Raw genomic sequence first — 20,319 nt, forward strand, 5'->3', positions numbered from 1 at the left:
TCAAAATAGAATAGAGCGTACATTATACTACACACATACAACGATACAATTGAGAATACAATACAGTATGGCGACATACAAAATACAGTATAAACTATATGTAGTGTGGAGATGTTGGATATCAGTCTGCCATTCAAGATCCAGATATTATCGATCATCAGGATATCATCTTCCTGTTGTTCTTTTAAATTGAATAGGCCTTTCAAAATCCATCACTGTAACGTAATACAGGTCTGCTAAGTCTCACGCATTGATTATTGATTGACACATTGATTGCTTGTGACTAAGTGAAAAAATCTCACTCCAAACTTTTGGTTAAACTTGGCAGCCCTGGTAATATGATGATATATTAATCTCACCTTGTTTTTTAGGGCTCTGGTGTTGTTAAAGCTGGATTTGCAGGAGACCAGATTCCAAAGTACTGCTTCCCCAACTAGTAAGATGACACACTCAACCGTCTCCAACCCACTCCAGACGCCACCGGAATTGAACTCCTACCCCCAGTAAACCTAACTCCTCTCTTTGCATCAAAAGAAGTGCAGTATAATGGATTTGTGTTTGTCTGTTCATCTCCTAGTGTGGGGCGTCCCAAGCATGTACGGGTTATGGCAGGTGCTCTGGAGGGAGATCTCTTCATTGGACCTAAAGCTGAGGTAAAGTTTATTTCTCTTTTCTGATGAGTGTTGATCCAAATTGCAGGGTTTTTCCTGGCTCAGAATGGGTCTTTTGGGGGGAGAAGCGCACACAATATTTTGGGGCAACCTCAGTTTTATGCCGAGTAGCCTGCCAGCGTATATAGGCCTGTATTCTTTGCTGTCGTTCTGACTGAGCTCACTTTTCACAATCCTGAGAAATCCCCCGACATGACATGAAATCGATATGAAGACAAAATGTTTAAGATACCTGTCTATAATTGATAATAATAATACATGATAACCTGTATATTAATAATCTCAATTACTAGTGGTCCAAACCATGGACAATGCAAGAAAGAGGGATGGGCTGCACTTGAAAGAAGCTTTATATGAATAGGATTTAAAATGCTATTTTTATTCAATTTTTTTTTAGCATTTTGCCACTGGTGATTCTCCTTTGGCTCTGGCTAAAATCTCTTTAGGGGCGCCAAAAAATCGTCTATGCAGGAAAAACCCTGAGATTGGCTCATGGTGCCACGGCCGGTAGTTTTGTTCTCAACTGTTGTGATCTCTCCCTGGATGTGGTTTTAGGAGCACCGAGGGCTCTTGTCTGTGCGTTATCCCATGGAGCATGGTATCGTGAAAGACTGGAATGATATGGAGCGCATTTGGCAGTATGTGTACTCCAAGGAGCAACTTCAGACCTTCTCAGAAGAGGTACAGTACGCCTATATATGACACCTTGATTAATATACAGTCATTTTTGCACGTCTTACCTGTCTGTCACACTTGTTTTGTCTCTCCTGGTTTACCCAGCATCCTGTGCTGCTGACCGAGGCACCCTTGAACCCCAGTAAGAACCGTGAGCGGGCAGCTGAGGTGTTCTTTGAGACCTTCAACGTACCAGCGCTCTTCATATCCATGCAGGCGGTGTTGAGCTTGTACGTCTATTTCTCCATACTTATATCCAACTTTAACAACGCACACTACACACTTTTAGTCTGTTCTTTTAAATGTTTTCTCCTTGTTTTGTGGTTATTTCTATGTTTTATAGTATTTGTGTTTAACTTTTCTCTTTTTGGATGACTTATGGCTTTTTGTTGTTTGCACTGACAATCTATGTACTGTACTGATTATGTATTATGTTGTATTTTTATGTGTGGACCCCAGGGAGACTAGCTGGTTGCCATGGCACCAGCTAATGGGGATCCTTAATAAAACTAAAACAGTACACACACTCTAAATTAAGCAATAAACCACGAGAGGCCGTGTGTTATAGTGATTTTATAACAGCTAGGGGGCGTTGTTAGGCACGACGCGGAGTATAACACACGGCCTCGAGTGGTTTATTGCTTTTATACAACGGTTACTACAGCTATTAGTGTAAAATAAACACACGGCAATGTAAAATATTAACATTTATTCAAAACGAAGCATCATTCCCTCAATTCCGCCGAGCAAAATAGTTCCCCTAACAAAAGGGTTGCCAAGCAACAACAACAACTACAATGCATTGGATCAAATGGGAGGCGCATTAATACTGAAAATGGAATGATATGCGGGCCCAGGTGTGTGTTACAAAGTATTTTAACACGGCTTCCAGCCAATCGGAGTCAAGAACCAGAACTAACCGTTGTATAATACATATTTTTTTCCATTCCAGATATGCCACTGGGAGGACTACTGGGGTGGTGTTGGATGCTGGGGACGGGGTCACCCACGCTGTGCCCATCTACGAGGGCTTTGCCATTCCTCACTCTATTATGCGGGTGGACATCGCGGGGCGGGATGTATCACGCTACCTACGCCTCCTCCTGCGTAAGGAGGGTTACGATTTCCACACGTCTGCAGAGTTTGAGGTGGTGCGCACCATCAAAGAGGTACAGCCACACAGTGTGATGTCTCCCACAGTTATGCCCACAGGAAACGCTATATCACAACATTAGATTTGTCTTTTGGCACCCGGCCCCTGAGAAATAATGCAGTCTTCCTTACCACCTGTTACTTTCTCCTCTGTCCTCCTCAGAGAGCGTGCTACCTGTCACTCAACCCTCAGAAAGATGAGACTTTGGAGACGGAGGAGGCGCAGTACACTCTTCCTGATGGCAGCACCTTAAATGTAAGTCATGCCTTTGCCAAATTGTGGCATTGACGTGGTTGAGGTTTTGTAGGTTGCGTTCTCATTCTGAATACGATCACGTGATTGTGAGGTTCTGTGTAGATCGGTTCCGCTAGGTTCCGTGCCCCGGAGCTTCTGTTCCGTCCGGACCTGATAGGGGACGAGAGCGAAGGAATCCACGAGGTTCTGGCTTTCGCCATCCAGAAATCGGACATGGACCTGCGACGGACGCTCTTCTCCAACATCGTCCTCTCAGGAGGATCCACACTCCTCAAAGGTATCGGCTGTACTTCTGTCCCATCATCACTACGGGGATATCATATAACAACGTGGAGCTTCTCATCCCACTCTCATCCCACTCTCATCCACACTATTGGATGAGAAGGCTTAACAGTGGTTTCTATTGTCTGTCCAACAGGTTTTGGAGACCGGTTGTTAAATGAAGTGAAGAAATTGGCACCCAAAGATGTAAAAATAAAGGTACATGCATCAAAAGCAGGAAGGGCGCTGTTACTCTTCCCTTTCCCCTGGCGCCTCCTGTGCCCCCTGAGAGGGGTGATGGGTTTGAAACAAACGTTTTGTTTTTTGGGGGTTAAAATATGTGCAGTAATGCCATTATGCCATAGTTTTAAAATGGAACAGTAGAAATAACTTGATATATGAATACATCAGCCGTACTAAAGCTTTTGAAACACAGTTATTTTTTCATAGGGGTGATGCTGCTATGGCAGGGTTGAATTTAGCTCTAGGGTGTTGTTCTCTTCTTAAAATCACTGAATTTTGATTTTGGGGGAAATTTAGGTAAAGGTTCCAGTGTTTGTTGCACTATGAATTTTTGAAAGACGTCCATTGTTGAATTTCTCTCATTTGCTGGATTTCCTCTTTCTTAGATCTCGGCCCCTCAAGAAAGGCTTTACTCCACATGGATAGGGTAAGGACGGTCATGTGATCAGTGTCTGCTCAGGACGGTCATGTGATCAGTGTCTGCTCAGGACGGTCATGTGATCAGTGTGTGCTCAGGGCGGTCATGTGATCAGTGTCTGCTCAGGACGGTCATGTGATCAGTGTCTGCTCAGGACGGTCATGTGATCAGTGTCTGCTCAGGACGGTCATGTGATCAGGGTCTGCTCAGGACGGTCATGTGATCAGTGTCTGCTCAGGACGGTCATGTGATCAGGGTCTGCTCAGGACGGTCATGTGATCAGTGTCTGCTCAGGACGGTCATGTGATCAGTGTCTGATTAAATTCTCTGGTTGCGTTCTTTCAGGGGATCCATTCTAGCCTCTCTTGATACGTTTAAGAAGATGTGGATATCAAAGAAGGAGTATGAGGAAGATCGAGGACGCGCCATCCACCGGAAAACCTTTTGAAGAGGGGACAGAGAGCTCAGCCAATAGGACTGAAGTCCAATTATTCTGCACTACTACACTTCCTCGTTGTTTCTCTGGAGAGGGATGGCATGCCTTCTAGAGAGTTCTCTACACACACACGCTGGGGGAGAGTCCTCTACACACACACACGCTGGGGGAACTGGGCAGGACCGACGAGTCGGGCACCCAGACGGTCACAGGTTCTGTCCCAGAGTCGCATCTCCTGATATTACGGACTTTTTACTTTTATTGTTTAATGCAAAGCTGCATTATTGGATGCAAATACCATATGTATCGTGCGTTCTATTTCCCCTAAATACATTTAGATACATGACATCCAATGTGAACCATGCTATTTTACTTTAATGTATAGATTCAGATAAAAGTTAAGTAAGTTTTGTTTTTAACTGTTCGGCTTTGTTAAGACTGTAGATCACTAAAGAACATGTTACAATATTTTGGCTCTTACCACTGTCAGAACTGACTCGTTTACAGTGAAATCAAATGATACCATTACCAGTAAGTTAATACTGTTCTGTACTTGATTTCTGTCCAATTAAACTATTAGTAGTAGTATATTTAAAGTAAGGGTGTGTAACCCATATGTTTGGTATGTCCAGGGTGGGATTCGAACCCTGGTCTCTCGTGTGACGTACTGTTTTAACCAGCTTGCTCTCATTAGTGCGGGTGAACGGTTTAAATACTGAAGGAGTGAGTTTAACCAACTCAGTACCTGTTCGGGATTCACTAGCACTCTGTTTCACTTGTTACAGATGCACCAATATGTCGGCCGTACATAAGTATCGGCCGATATTCGCCTTGTTGACTGCCATCGGCCTTTCGGCAAATAAGATGACATTCACGGATAGCAGTGGTTGATATCTGTTGTGTCATATTGCGCTGGTGTGTTTGTTATTTGCGCTGTCGGACAACATTACTCTTGGGGTGACCATATCAATTAGGCACGATGTTACTCCAACTCTCATACTGGATGTATAAATTCTAGCAAGATGAATTTCAATGATGAGATTCAGAAATTTAATGAAACTATACCATGTTCCTCATGTTCATCAATTACATCCTGAAGTATTCTTTTTTTTGGTGTGAGGGGGGTTAATCTGTAATTGATTACTTCTATTGATTATATTGATTGATTTATTGATTGATATTGACAGAAGTACATATTGATTTCAGATGTAATTGGAGATCTTTTGTATTAAGGCAAATAAAGGTCAATTCACACATGGTTTTAACTGGCTGATTTTATTCTGTTGCAATTGGTGTATTGATGATGCTTTGTAAAAGTCCCTATAAACACACAATAAAATGTGGCCCCTCTATGTGCCATTGACACATGTACGCGTCCATAGCTCTGATCCAGGCTATGAAACGAGTGCTCACTAACCGGCCTGTGATTGGTTAACAGTTTCTGGAAGGTATCTTCGTTTAGGGTCCGTCCGAATTGCTGCACCAAGTTGTCGGGATTTTATTTATTTTTTTGTCATTAAAGATTTGCAATTCATTTTGCTCTTGTGTTATTTGCCACTGGAAATTGTCAAGAGAATTTGTTGAGGTCTATGTTTACGAAATATAAATTTTGCTAATATCGTTTATTTTTGACGTGAGTCTCCAGCTCCTCATTTCTCCCGGCCACACGACGGGCATCATCAAGTCAACGAAACGAGTGAACCTGTTAGTGTCCCGCTGTCAGGTTGGTTGCGTCTCTGGATCTGCCCTTACAAAGAGATAGTTTTGATCTTTACTACAAGGGCTACAATTTCCAGAGGTTGAATTTGATCACCAGGTCTGTATGAAGTATGAGAAGAGTTACAATCTTTGTTAATGGGACTTCCAAAAATGGCAAGGTACGTAGCCATTAGCATTCTGTAGCTAACAGCTCTAAAGCTAGCTGCTCTTATGGGCCCACAGAATGACACATTCACTCCTGCGTGTTTATTTCATGGTCACTGTCACTTTGCGTTCCTCATCAGGTTGTAGCTGTGTACGGGACCTTGTCCGACCTGCTATCCGTAGCAAGCAATAAGTTGGGAATCAGAGCCTCCAATTTATACAATGGAAAAGGTGGTCTTATAGATGATATCACCCTGATCCGGTAAGCATTGTTTCCTATCCAACCCTGGGCTTTGTAGAACTTAGAAGAAGCTGTCTTGCTAATTAACCACTCTGAATACTAAAATATACATGTTCTTTGGTTAGTACACTTCGTCCTGAGTGATTGTGTTGATAATACTGTGTATTGCCTGTTGCCTCTTGTTCTGTCACAGGGATGATGATGTGCTCTACGTCTCAGAGGGAGATCCCTTTGTTGGTGAGTGAGTGTCCTTCTTCATGCTTTTGTCATCCTTGAAAACCAGCTCGTTAAAAGAGAGAATCAAATGTTTTTGTGTTTATGTTAGACCCACAGAATGATGTCAGGCTGAAGAATGAGCCGCCTGGGGCACACACTGATTGGCTGACACTTAATATCGGAGGGCGTCTTTTCACCACCACACGGTAAGCAGAAAGATCTGTGCTGCTGTGGTTACTAAACATCCCAACAGTTGCATCACAGTGTGGAGCTGTCATGTTTACATTCCACTGTTCGAAGGTCAAATTCTCTGTCAATATTATCAATGTGTTTCATCATCATGAGTGCTCATTCCTTCGTAGGAGTACCTTGGTCAGCAAGGAGCCAGAAAGTATGCTAGCCCACATGTTCAGAGAGAAGGGTAAGTTGTAAACCAAACATTTATCTACCCCTAACAGGGCGTCTTCTATCGTGAGATATCCATAACCGTGAGTCCATGTATGTGTGTCTGCTGTAGATGTGTGGGGGAACAAGCAGGATGAACGTGGGGCCTACCTGATCGACCGCAGCCCAGAATACTTCGAACCTATTCTTAATTACCTGCGTCACGGGCAGCTCATTATTAATGAAGGAATTAATTTGCGAGGTAAGCGTGGCATGTAGTTAATGGTTCACACCTTGCTTTTGACTTGCTGAAGAAAGGGATCACTTTGTTGTTTTACTTAACAACCGTCATCGATTAAATTGACTGATGATTGGTCACATATTGCGTGATCTAAATGTTTTTTTCTAGGCGTCCTGGAAGAGGCGCGATTCTTTGGAATTGAACAGCTTGCCGAGCAGTTGGAAGTAGCAATGAAGGTGAAGAAAAAACGATCAACTTTGAATGTGTTATTGTGATTTCTTTAATTTCTTAAAATGGCTGTTACCGCTGTGTTTCTCCCAGAATTCCCAGCCTCCCGAGGACCACTCCCCCATTTCTCGCAAGGAGTTTGTTCGCTTCCTATTGGCCACGCCCACAAAATCAGAGCTTCGATGTCAGGTGTGGGACAAAACACACGACAAAACTTAGACTAAAGCACATACTAGAAAACATATTAGTGAATATCAGCACGTAGTGTGAAGCTAACAGCTGATATCTTTCTCTGTCCTTCAGGGTCTTAATTTCAGCGGTGCTGATCTCTCCCGACTGGATCTACGCTATATCAATTTTAAGATGGCCAACCTAAGTCGCTGCAACCTGACGCATGCCAACCTGTGCTGCTCAAACCTGGAGCGGGCGGACCTGTCTGGTGCCAACCTTGACGTACGTAAGCCCAAAGCCCCCCCCCCCCCTCGACTACTCATACGGTAGCTTATCAAACAAATGGAGTTTCATATATCAATCAATCAATCAAAGCTTTATTTGTATAGCGCATTTCATACCCAGAGGCAACACAATGCGCTTTACAGAGAACAAGGGAGGTGGGCAGATGACCCACTCTCTACATATTCCAGAGGGAAGCAAAAAAACAGTAATCACCCGGGGGCCAGATAAGTAAAGATAAGATATATATCAACAAAGAATAAATGCATCTTTTTCTGCTGTTTTAGGGTGCTAACTTACAGGGGGTGAAGATGCTTTGTTCAAATGCTGAGGGAGCATCTCTGAAAGGATGCAACTTTGAGGATCCATCAGGACTCAAGGCCAACCTGGAGGGTAAATGGTCTTATCTTCATATCTAGTTAGAGGAATATGAACTAGGAGACTGGCGACAACACCTTTATATAATAACAACACCTTTATATAACTCTACTTATGAACATTGTGTGTGTCATCAGGTGCCAATCTCAAAGGTGTTGACATGGAGGGAAGTCAGATGACCGGTGTTAATCTCAGAGTGGCCACTCTAAAAAATGCCAAGCTTAAGAATTGTAACCTCAGGGGAGCCACTTTAGCAGGAACAGACCTGGAGGTAAGAGCACCACATCAGAGGGATTATTCACCTTATTCACCTCAGCTGCCATATTGGTCAGTCTGACATAATTAGGGGTGCGGATGCAGAAGTGCCCGTTGCCTTCAATGTTAAAAGTTCGATGTAAAAACACCACTTCAAGAACCAAAATAGTCAAAATAACAGGCTGAATAAACTATCGGGGTTACAAACTTATCATTACCAGACTCTGATTGTTTTTCACGCGTTTTGAAATACATTGTTGTGAATGCAACTGACAGCTAACTATGGCTCATTCATCTCAATGTATTTCCAAACGCTAAAACAAAGGCAGTGAAAAACAATCAGAGTCTGGTAATGATGAGTTTGTAACCCCGATAGTGTATTCAGCCTGTTATTTTGACTATTTTGGTTCTTGAAGTGGTGTTTTTACAGCGAACTTTTAACATTGAAGTCAACGGGCACTTCCGCATCCGCACCCCAGACTGACCAATATGGCTGCCAGGTGAGGCGAATATTAGAGCCATGTAGGATAAAAGGAAAGTCATTCTGAAACTTTATTACCCACCTCTTTGTGCGATGTTTTCTTCGTCCAGTGCTGTAGCTTACCGTGCTTCCTTGGTTTACTCCCCACAGAACTGTGACCTGTCTGGCTGTGACCTGCAAGAAGCCAACCTGAGAGGATCCAACGTGAAGGGCGCCATTTTTGAAGAGATGCTGACTCCCCTGCACATGTCTCAGAGCGTCAGATAAGTCTGCAGGACGACCCCACGCATTCCTCTAGGGCTCAGGCGAGGTCGGGTCATGGACGCTTAGCGTCCGTCTTCATAAGAGCCAGGCACCTTCCACCCGCTACTATTAAGCTTCCTGGACCTGTATGCAATACTGTACTGGTCGCTTTATGCACATCCCTGGCATTCCACCTCCTACTATTATATTAGCTTTAAATCTTTTGCACTAGAGCGCATCCAGGGTTTTCCGTTTCCGTTCTTATCTGTCCCCAGAACCAAAATATGTCATGTTATGAATGTATGTTTACTGTACTAAGTCTCAATTCAATCCCAAGTTTGTGGGTTTGTTATGTACAGTATATGTATATGTTGTATATGATTTGCAGAAGGATTCACATTCTGTATTACAACATTTGTTAAAGTCAAAGATTATCAAATGTTGAGTATGGGTTTCCCCCTCAAAAGTAATTTATTGACTTGAGTCAAGACTGGCATAGCCAATGGCGGGGGTTGCTTAGTAATTATAGATGTATAACTGTACGTTTCTATCAATTACGTGTTGTTCAGGTAACCTATGCTTTATGATTAGAGGAAGGTTTTACATGAAATTCCAAGCCATAACGGGACATTGTCACAATGGCCTAATAATTTGTCAGAGAGCACCAGAAAACTATGCTATGGGTTTTTCTGAAGTTCTGAGTCTCAACAGACCTTCTTCATGTATGCAACGTACTCTCTCCAGTGTTCAGTTCCAGCTCTCCTGTCCTTCTCCTGAATATTGTCTTTTGTTTGGTGTTCTGTGAAACTACCTCCTTTTGACCCGTGTCTGTAGTTGCATGCATGTCCTTGTGATTTTGTTTATCGTTGACTCGATACATGAGACTATTACTATTATTCCTTATATCCAAAATGATGAGCAAATAATTCACATTTAATGTCGTTTGACAGAAGGAAGAGTTAACGTTGTGACATTCTGTTCTATATTATAGCTATATTGTTCAAGCTTATGTAGCACTGCGTTGGGAGGACGATGGTTGTGACATCACTTCCTATAAGGTGGTGCTCAACAGCTGATGGACTGGGACATATCATTCAAATATGTTTTAAACTTCTGCTTTGCACAAATATGTCAAAATTGTATACAACTTACCATGAGTCCAAATGGTATGTCACACATAATCAAAGACTATATATGGTGCTATGTAATCAAAGACTATATATGGTGCTTATTAGTGTAATGCATTTCAAATCCTGCACTTCCAAAATATCAGGATAGTCAAATTATAGTCGAATTACAGTCATTAAAATGCTATCACTGCTGGACTGTGTTTGTCACAGAAACAATCTTCTCAGTTCCTGTAGGACAAAGTGCATTTTGCTTATCTTTGACTTTTCTTGAGCTTAAAGCTTTTCTGATGCAATATTTGCTCTATTCCACAGTAGGTACCCAGCCTGTGCTGATAATGAAGGCAATCATGAGAAATATTGTGTCATGATGGTGTAGATCATCTATATCTGAAGAATGTTGTTGGAAAAAAGATCAGTGGTAATTTATTTTGACACATGTATTTAATATGGCAAAAGGAAGTTGGTTGTTTGAAGACTGGGCGTGCTGACCTCCCTGTCTATAATTATTGCACTCAACACGGAAATGTGTTTCCATAAATAAAATGACTGTTATGAATGAACAATGTCGTGTGTCTTTATTCAGTAACAGGCTTGTTTGGGGATTAATTATATATTGAGGGAGAAACTAGGGGACATTGTATGCTGTTATGGACGGAAAGATTGAGCATGTGTCACTAGTATGTACATGTAGCCTTCCCCTTAAAACTAATAAAAAATAAACAATACAGGTCTATGAATGGGGAGGGAAATATACTTTCAATGTATCCTACCTAAGCATACGTATACCATGCATGATGATGATACTGCTGAAAGCACTATCATGCGATAAATATTGTTAATCTTTTAAAAGTCTCTTTTAAAGTCTCTTTAATCCCACTTTGTGACCTCCCGCTGAGAAGTGATGAGACGGAGGCCACGTCTGCGCCTGGATCCTATAAAAGCTGGGCTAGAATCAGGAGCTGGACCATTCACACAGGAGCTGGACCATTCACACACAGGAGCTGGACCATTCACACACAGGAGCTGGACCATTCACACACAGGAGCTGGACCATTCACACACAGGAGCAGGACCATTTACACAGGACCGAGGAGAAGACCGTCAGAAGATCACACAGCCTTGCTCGTTAACAGGTGGGGAGTAACACTACAGAGTTGAGCCTTAGTCGATATTGAACATATCTAAAATGGATACCTCTCAAATGAGTTCAAGTTCTCGGAAGACGTTCAGGTTAGATCGGTCCATAATGAGCGTAACATTGGTGTTATATCTGCATGTGATTGAAGGCCGACTCTGTTTGCAGGATGGAGAAGAACTTCCTATTGTGTCTGCTGGTCCTTGGGTCGGTGGTGTCTCAGGGTTGCTGTCAACACTGGTCTTATGGCCTGAGCCCGGGCGGAAAGAGAGACGCTGACAGCTTGTCAGACACGCTGGACAGTGTAAGTACTGTACTTAACAGCCTAATACATTACAGTTGAGTTAATTAGCCTGCAGTACACATTTTCTTGTCAATTAAGGATGCTAATTTCTACAGATTGTCGAGGACCTTCCGAAGTTTGACACAGCCCGCTATATTTTCGGCTGCACTAAAGTCTCACCTAATGTCAGGGTTAGCAGACTGAGGACATTGCTTGTGAGTTGCTAATTAACTGATATTTTCCATAATTATGATCTGATATTGCCCATACTTATGATAATAATAATTGCCTTTGATTCAACCTAACTATGCTCATATTTTATCTAATCTGCAAATAAATAATTGATTCATTTTTTTGTAGGCCAGCCTCACCGACAAAGAAAGTGGACGCCAACCTATTTAGCAAATGTTTGCTAATTTCTTCAATAAACTTCATCATTTCAACATTTGTGTTTATGGTGGTTATTGTAAAATATGACCAAAGTCTTATTATGTTGGCCCCATTAAGAGTAAAATGTTGGAGTTATCAAACTCAACTCAAATACCAAAAAATGTAGTTATACTGACCAAATAATAGGCTTATGTTATCTGAGAAGTTATAATTTGGGTTAAAAATTCTCAAGGCAGTCACCACCACATTCAAATGAGTAGTGGCTAGTTCCCATAAACGCAGAGACCGGTCAAACTTTAACCCCAACCCTGAACCGAACCTTAATCCAACCCTAAATCTAACCCTAACCCAAATCTTACCCCAACCCTAACTCTTTGCCCTAAGCCTAAATCATCAGACATTCCATGACCATTGATGCCGCCAAGCTATACTTTAATGCAATGATAGTGTCCCATCTCACATAGTGTTTAACCAGTGTAGCACAGGCCAACAAAACAACACTCAAGCCATTAGAAACACTGTACAAACAGATCCTTGAAGTCCAGGTCCGGACACCAAACACACATCACCCCTGTCTCGTTTTACGGAAGTATAAACTTCTGAGCTGGGAACATTTAATCATGTACACAAACCTCTGCCACCTCTAGAAAATCCTACACAACACTGCACCCCCTCCGCTGCATACATACATCACACAGAGATCAAACAGTAACCGCACAACCAGAGTCTCCACCTGAGGAGACTGCATCGTACCCCACAGAATCAGTACATTTAGCCGGTCATCATTCTCAGTTAAAGCATCACAGGACTGGAACTCAATACCCACAGAGACTAGGGACCTCAATACTCACCGTACCTTCACTGCACACCTGAAATCATGGCTCATCAACAGTAATCAAACATGTACACATTAATACAGTAGATACTCCTATTGCCATCATATCAGCTACTGTTTTGTCCTGTCATAATCTTTGGCCTGTCATGTCCTGTAATGAGCATGTTTCTCTCCTGGTTAGTGCATGTGTATTTTCTGGTATTTTAACAGTATGTTAAGTGTCCCATGTGCCCTAATGTCTTATGTCTGTCATTTAGCTTATGTTTATTGTTTTTTATTGCACTGTATTTGATATTTCTGGTTGCCTTTTTAACATCTGGCCAGGGACAGCAGATGAAAACTAGCCTCTTGACTAATTCTGGCTCATTTAGGATTTATTGTACCCACGATTTATTGTCTATTAATGTGCATTGTTCCTGACAAATAAACGAATAAAATAAAATAAAATGGCCTCTGCGTTTATGTTCTATTAATACATCCATGGTTTATGGGAATTAGGAATTAATTGGACTGCGCTTCCTGCTTCCGGAAGTGGGCGTGACCTATGATAGGCTACTGGACTGGAACGGTCCTGCATGGTCCTGGTATAATGTATGTGCTAATTGTTTTATAATCTACTTTTTAGTGTAGTTTGACATTTATGTGCGTTTGGAATCAGCTGAGGTGGTATTGTCTCCATTGTTTTGGTGGGCGCGGTTATATCTGTTGTGTTGGCATACAAGATGCTATGCTAACATTAGCGTCTGATGGGTCCACTCGTTTTATACGCCCTGTTAACTACGCCGCTAATGAGGAGCCCCGGTAACCCAGTCAAGTAGCCTACCAGGATAGTAATGCCACAATAAATCGCCTCTTTTTCTGCCTCTTTAACCACGTACAGGATGCAGTCCCATGACGGTCATTGTAAACACTGTACCCTCCAGATTGCGTCCCCCAGTACTCAACAAACATTGGATGAGATGGACTTTGAAAGAGGTTTTTCATTTTCGAAACCAATCAACCACTTTTTTTTATCTGTTTTATACTATTCAGACACAAATGGAGTCCATGCTGCCACAGCTAATTTATATTTTTCAAACCATGCAGGTCTCTGGTCTGCTGCATTAAATGGAGACTTGGAGAGGGTACGGACATTAATCCAGAAGGGAACGGACCCTAACCAAAGGGACTCATCCAATTACACTGCCCTGGTGAGGTTGTCTTAAGTCTGGGCATTAAAGATCGTCACTGTCATGCTGGAATGAGCCTAACTGTCTCTAACTGTCAGTGGTCAACTGTCAACTTGTTGTTTTAGCACTATGCCAGTCGCAGTGGCCACGAGGCGGTCTGCAGCTTTCTCCTGGAGAGGGGAGCCTGTGTCAACGCCTTGACATCGGGCTGTGCTACTCCCCTCCACCGGTCAGCCTACTGTGGCCACCTGGATGTGGTCAGACTGCTGCTTCACCACGGCGCCCGCCCTGAGATGTGTGACGATGATGGGTCCTCTGCCTTGCATAAGGTGCAGCTACACATTCAGCTGTTAAAACAAAACAAAAACATAGCAATATATACTCACAGAGCAAAACGGTTATAGTAGTTTGTCTCAAAAGAATGTGGATCACTTTAACGGTGTGTACACACACCCTACTGTAGTATATGACATCGGGCGGCTGTATAGCTCAGGGGTAGTGCGGGTCGTCCAATGATCGTAGGGTTGGTGGTTCGAATCCCGGCTCCTCCTGACTGCATGTCGAAGTGTCCTTGGGCCAGACACTGAACCCCAAATTGCTCCCAATGAGCAGGCTAGCACCTTGCATGGCAGCTGCCACCATTGGTGTGTGAATGGGTGAATGAGAGGCCTTCATTGTAAAGGGCTTTGGATAAAAGTGCTATATAAGTGCAGTCCATTTACCATGTATGTTTGTGTTTATGATCTGTGTGTTTTGATGGGCAGGCTGCAGCTCAGGGTCACTGGGAAGTGAGTGAACTGCTGCTCCAGTCCTGTCCCTCTCTCCGGAGCCTGAAGAATAAGAAGGGCCAGTTACCGTACCAAGTAGCACCTGGCGGACATCAGCTGCAGAGCCTCTTAAGACCCGACCATGACTCTCACTGTTAAACTCATCTTTAGACTGTGTTCCACTGGCTGTGCCGAGGACAAGCTAGACGTGGTCTGAAGCGTCACTGATTCAACGACTCCTGTTTTGTCAATATCATCTCAGAGGAGCTACTAGCAGTTGAAGCTGTTGTGAACTGTTTAGTTCCAATTTAAACCAGCAGGTGGTGCTAGTTTACCAGACATTGTTTTTTACAGTCTTGCACTAGTGTTGGCATGCTTACGCAATTCCACGATAGGCCTTTAATTTGCAGTAGCAGATGCTTGTCTGTATGTGCCATTTTGAGCTGTGCGGTCTATGAAAAGATGCACACGGTCAATGGAAAAGTGGATGAAGCTATTTCAATGTTTTTATTTTGTTTGTCAAAGTCTGTCTTTTCTATTGGACAGTGCAAGTGTCTTATGTTGTTATTATATGGTGTAACTACCTACATACTGTACATACAAGGTCTTTACAGAATCTATTCATATATTGTGTTTTTGTTGTTGTGACATGACTTGAAATACTCAATTTGGTATGTTGTTCAGTGTAATAAACATTGACTTTAAATTGTGTAGCCTACTGTAATATTACTTGAGACTAGGGTGGTTCATCTTCTCTCAGGTGAACAGGCTACAACAAGTCTGAAGGCCCTATTTGTTCACGAGTTGACAGGACGTCAGCTACGGCTGGGATTCATGGAGGCTAAACATTATGCTCTCTCTACCTACCCGATTCCCTCTTTCTCTCTCACACACACACAATTCACAGGCCCACCATGTCTTGTTTCTGTCCTGTCCTGACCTAGTTGTCCCTGCTCTCAAGCTCTGCCCTGTCCGTGTCTAAGCAGACGGTGTAAATATGGACGCGTGACAGAAAGCACACACTGGGGCCCTCAGGAACTTTCATTGGGCCGACTGGTGGGTGGCGTTTCCACTGCGCCCTTCTAACCACATCCAGTGCCGAGACTGGAGGGGAGCCAGGCCACATCTGGAGCTCATTGAGGCTGACGCCACGCCGCGCTGGGGGGGCAGGGGGGGACGGGGGGAATGTCATTTTAGCAAAGCCAGCCAAGAGTCCTGTTAACCCTCTGTGACAAGCATGTCTGTCCCTGTGGTTGTAGAACCATGCCAGCAGCCATGAGAGAGTGCCTCGTGTGAATCCAGTTCATTGTGTTGTCCTTTTACATAGATGGTATGAGCAGATAGTAAGGACTTTGAGGACTTGATGGAAAACGAAACAGAATGTGCCACATGAAACAGCTGACTTATTTCAGATGGCACATAGATTATCATAGCTAATCATGCGAACATATTTGATTGTTCCTCTGCCAGGTTCTGCGAGAGACTTAAACAATCACTCTGAAAAGTTTATGCCGTCTCAGGTTTGCCAGTAAGTGAGCTAATGAAAACGCCATGTGGCACTGTGGAAACGGGGGGATGTTAAAAGACTTCTCCTTCTTTTTTGATATGTTTTCATGTGCTGGTTTGAATGGGGGGATTTCTTTGCCCTTTGATGTGTGAAACTGGCTTATGGAAATGGGCTTGTGTTTAGTGTTTAGTGCAACTGACTCAAGTTGTGCTGGGTAAAACTTTTTTTTTTCCTGCATATGAACAAAACAACTCAATGCAGCTCACATGACTATACTTTGTCTTGTGCTTAAAGCGCTTGAAAAGGGAATTAAACCAGTATTTGTCCATACTAATGCAGTGTGTGAACCACAAGGATGGTTCATAATAGACTTCACTGTGCGCTCATGGTTTTCCTGAAGCGATTTATCAATGTGACGATTCAGGACTTCTTTACAACAAGGAATTTGGATACAGTTCTATTTAGTGAAATTTATTTGGAAAGCAATGAAAGTTCCTGGCTGGAGAACCCACTTCCTCGATAATGAGCCTGAGTTAAGCCAGGACTGGATGTTATTCCCTTCGAAATAGAAGGTGGTCTGTGATCCCTGGATGGGAGGGTTTAGGTTTGAGGAGAGCTGGAGAGTTGTTTTAAACAGCCCCTACGGTGGCCGCTGGCCAGAGGTAAAGAAAGGTTGTGTTTGCGTTTTTGTTTTGGCTCTTATGGAAAACATTAGCAAAATAGTAAGGTAAAAAAAAAATCTCAATGGAAAGATTATTTGTGTGTGCCAAGTTGTCTGTCTTATCGCGTATATTGGATAAACATTTCTGAGTGAGAAGGGCCACCGGGTTTTGGTACACCGTAGGGCCTGCTGCTCTCTGTCATCGTGGCTGCAGAAAAGCCTCTCCTTCTACCTGTTGACTTCAGGAGCCATTCCCTGGTCTCCCGGCTGCGGAGGCAGAGCCGGGCCGTCTGCGCTGGCCTGAGGTAATCAGGTAAATGGCTGGCAGATGGGAACATGTTTGAAAGAGAGTGGAGTTCCAGATACTGACATGGAGGGGCCGCCCCATATCTGATGTAAATTGTGGAGGGGTGGGGGAGGGGGTGGGGGTGGGGGGATGACATAATCCAATCTAAAGGGAGCTGCTCCTCAAAGACCCAGCCTAATCTAATTCACCCCCCCCACCTCTCCCGCTTCAAAGCAACATGTTGTCGGATGATTGAAGTGATGTTAGAGATCTCCCCGTCCTCCTGTCCAGGTTAGCTGGTGATGGAAGGCTTGGGCCCAGAGGCCGTAGCTCCGCCCAGTCAGGCAGCACCGTGCCTCCTTTAGGTGTCAAAACAGGGGTGTCAGACTCACCTCTGCATGACGCCAATAACAAGTCTGACCTATGTCCTTCGACCCCGTCCTAGACATGATTATTACACAAACCTTGCATTATGTTTTTAGCTCTTGTTATATAAGAGGTATAAAGGTTTACCTATCAACCAGACATTGAATTGTATTGATAATTGGGATGACACTCAAAATCCAGTCACTTCTGTAATTCCAGTCAAATCATCCCCAGCGGGTTTTTCTGTAGTTGTGCCTTCAACCCCAGTCAGTCAAATAGAGGATGAAATGGCAGTGGAGCTCTGAAACATTGGTATGTGTGTCTTAAGTTGTGTTTCGGTCCTACTAGTTCCTACATGCCTGGAAGGAAACTGAGTGACGTGCCGTAATAGACTCTCGACCAATGGGAAACTTCCCCCAGAGGCTACCAGCATGCCCCGGCAAACCGTTGGCTTATCCCCCCTATCTGTGTCTTCAATGTACTGTAAAATATCTATAGAAATGTCTAGAGATCTACCTAGTGATAGTAGGAAAACATCTTATTATAAACCCTAACCTTCATTTATATTTTTTCAAATGAAGAGAAGTGGTTTGAGTGTCTGTCGATCACCTCAAGGGCCACTAGATTCACTGGGATATAATCTTCAGTTGTTAAAGATCACTTTTTCACAAATGGTTGTTAAGTTTGATTTTCAGACCCATTGAGAGGGAATAAGTTTCGTCGTATTGATTATGGAGATGTAATCTTCTCAGAAGCATGCCCAGACGAACAACCCCTACCCTCCATCACATCCGTCAGAGGACAGTGAATGTTTCTGTGGGAATATGAATCATATCTCCCCTGGTTTCCATCATGCAAGGGTACCTGGCCATCGATCAGCCTAACAAGCACCTTGTGTAAACACTGAGGAAACCATGTGGACTTGTGAAATGACTGGGTCCTATCCTATTACAGAGAGTATTGAGATACACATGCAAAATTGGGCTAGAAATATTCATACATTCATATATCTTGCTAAAAAAAATAATATTCTTACCTATTTTGGGGAGGAGGAGGGGGGGGAAGCAGCAGAAAAAGTAAAAGCCTTTAGAAGTTCACAAGTGGCAGGCATGTGTGGACAAGATGTCAACTTCCCTTCCTCCAGATTCATCATGGAACCGCTGTTCTTCCGGCACGAGACGACACCAAACACCTGCCATCAAACTGGCTCACTGATCAACCATGGACAGCTGGGAAATGTGGGAAAAGGAGAATTTACTGACAACTACAGATCCCAGTAAATGGAGTTGATAGGCCTAGTCCCATCCAGCCAGATCTATCACACCAAGAATGCAGCGGAACAATACACACGATGGCGTAAACACTCGTCCTTCTCTTGATCAGCGTAAATAACGAGAATACAACGCAATGCTACACGTGTAATTCAACGAGATGATTGTGCTAATGAACTGAGACACACATGCATACAGGCGCTCTATCAGCAGGTGCTCAGCACACACTAGCTCATTCATATGCGCATTCCTGTCCTTCTGCTCGGAGCTCAGCAGGTTCCCGAGGCCTCCCAGGACAAGGGCCCACACACAACAAGGGTCTTCAATCTGTCTCCAGACAACAGCCTGCATAAAAGCCCGGAAAGCCACAACAGCGTGATGTCAAAGACCGGGGCGGGGGTGGTCGTTGGGGTGGGGGGCTGCGTTTGGGATGAGGGTACTGCTGATGGAGGGATGAGGGTTGAGCCTGATGGATGGATGACGGTTGAGTTCGGTTTGTTGTGCATGAGAAATAATATTTGTACTCGGCCAGTTACAATGGAATGCAAACAGGGGAAGGAAGGAGGATTCAAAATCACTCTTGTATGCCAAGAGGCTGCTGGGAAAATCAGTATGCAAACCCAATGCGGTCAGATATTATTCAATAAGCATTAAATTAGTCACTGCTTGTTCTAATGCTGATGTGTGGTTTTCCATCCTGTTAGTTTTCTTTATCGGAGGACATTCTTGCCTTTAAAGGAGAAGTAAAGGGAAAATGCATGTTTAGCCCTGTTTTAAGGTTACTTATGATCATATACAATGGTTCAGATCAAAACGTTGACAAAACTAGCACTTTTGAGAAAGTCTGATAATTGCTCTACCACCACATTGTTTGGTCATACAATGGATGTGGGTGGGCACCTTGAAAAATCTTTCAAAAACATGTTAAACTCTCGATTTCAAAGACAAGAAGCTCTGTCTTTGAAATCGAGAGTTTATTTTCATTTTCCCTTTACTACTCCTTTAACAGTGTCAGGTATATTTCCTTAAAATGAAAAGGAGACAGGAGTTAAGAGAAATGAGTCATGCTGCATTCTCTTCAGACGGTTTGTGTATCCATCTCTGGTCTATTGAGGGATACTGAACATCCAACTGACTTTGAGACTCACACAGTGGCGCCTGTACCTTAATGGAGATTAAACTAAATCACCCTGTTTAAGTAAACTGCTCCTACATGTGGTTGAGATGTGTATGTTTCTTTGGCGACTGCAAAATGGGGACATGAGGTTAATGATTAATTAAAGGTGCATTTCTATAAATCTCAGATAACACAGGCTTTGGAATTTTATTGCCCCTTTGTGGCAGTCTGGCCGTTTTTTTCTCTTCTTTGTTCATTTCCTCCTTCCATAGCTGACCAGCGTATTAGAGAAGTCTGTCCCCTCCCT

At 43.3% G+C, this 20,319-nt stretch overlaps 3 protein-coding genes across 3 annotated transcripts in view; all 3 read left to right on the plus strand.

The window, feature by feature from the left end:
* The window catches only part of LOC311324589 (beta-centractin-like), a 6,240-nt gene extending 885 nt beyond the window's left edge, over nucleotides 1-5,355 (plus strand). The window contains exons 2-11 of the mRNA XM_084457072.1: nucleotides 372-436; nucleotides 578-653; nucleotides 1,227-1,352; nucleotides 1,452-1,576; nucleotides 2,299-2,515; nucleotides 2,662-2,754; nucleotides 2,857-3,031; nucleotides 3,173-3,234; nucleotides 3,645-3,685; nucleotides 4,022-5,355. Coding sequence (XP_084313198.1) covers nucleotides 372-436; nucleotides 578-653; nucleotides 1,227-1,352; nucleotides 1,452-1,576; nucleotides 2,299-2,515; nucleotides 2,662-2,754; nucleotides 2,857-3,031; nucleotides 3,173-3,234; nucleotides 3,645-3,685; nucleotides 4,022-4,124 — 1,083 coding nt within the window. The 3' untranslated portion in view covers nucleotides 4,125-5,355. The remainder of the gene's footprint in view (nucleotides 1-371; nucleotides 437-577; nucleotides 654-1,226; nucleotides 1,353-1,451; nucleotides 1,577-2,298; nucleotides 2,516-2,661; nucleotides 2,755-2,856; nucleotides 3,032-3,172; nucleotides 3,235-3,644; nucleotides 3,686-4,021) is intronic.
* A 466-nt stretch (nucleotides 5,356-5,821) lies between these two features.
* On the plus strand, nucleotides 5,822-10,777 carry kctd9a (potassium channel tetramerization domain containing 9a). The gene is made up of 12 exons (XM_084457710.1): nucleotides 5,822-5,989; nucleotides 6,116-6,237; nucleotides 6,410-6,453; nucleotides 6,542-6,638; nucleotides 6,795-6,853; nucleotides 6,950-7,078; nucleotides 7,226-7,293; nucleotides 7,379-7,474; nucleotides 7,589-7,738; nucleotides 8,026-8,131; nucleotides 8,254-8,387; nucleotides 9,003-10,777. The coding sequence occupies exons 1-12, from the start codon at nucleotides 5,942-5,944 to the stop codon at nucleotides 9,117-9,119; spliced, it is 1,170 nt and encodes a 389-aa protein (XP_084313836.1). The 5' UTR covers nucleotides 5,822-5,941; the 3' UTR covers nucleotides 9,120-10,777.
* Nucleotides 10,778-13,399: 2,622 nt separating this feature from the next.
* On the plus strand, nucleotides 13,400-15,439 carry ankrd39 (ankyrin repeat domain 39). The gene is made up of 5 exons (XM_084457599.1): nucleotides 13,400-13,459; nucleotides 13,749-13,843; nucleotides 13,955-14,058; nucleotides 14,163-14,366; nucleotides 14,802-15,439. Exons 1-5 carry the CDS (start codon nucleotides 13,413-13,415, stop codon nucleotides 14,961-14,963), a joined length of 612 nt encoding a protein of 203 aa, XP_084313725.1. The 5' UTR covers nucleotides 13,400-13,412; the 3' UTR covers nucleotides 14,964-15,439.
* Nucleotides 15,440-20,319: the final 4,880 nt, after the last annotated feature.

Source organism: Borostomias antarcticus, assembly GCF_949987555.1.
Source record: "Borostomias antarcticus genome assembly, chromosome: 23".
Lineage (NCBI taxonomy): Eukaryota > Metazoa > Chordata > Actinopteri > Stomiiformes > Stomiidae > Borostomias > Borostomias antarcticus.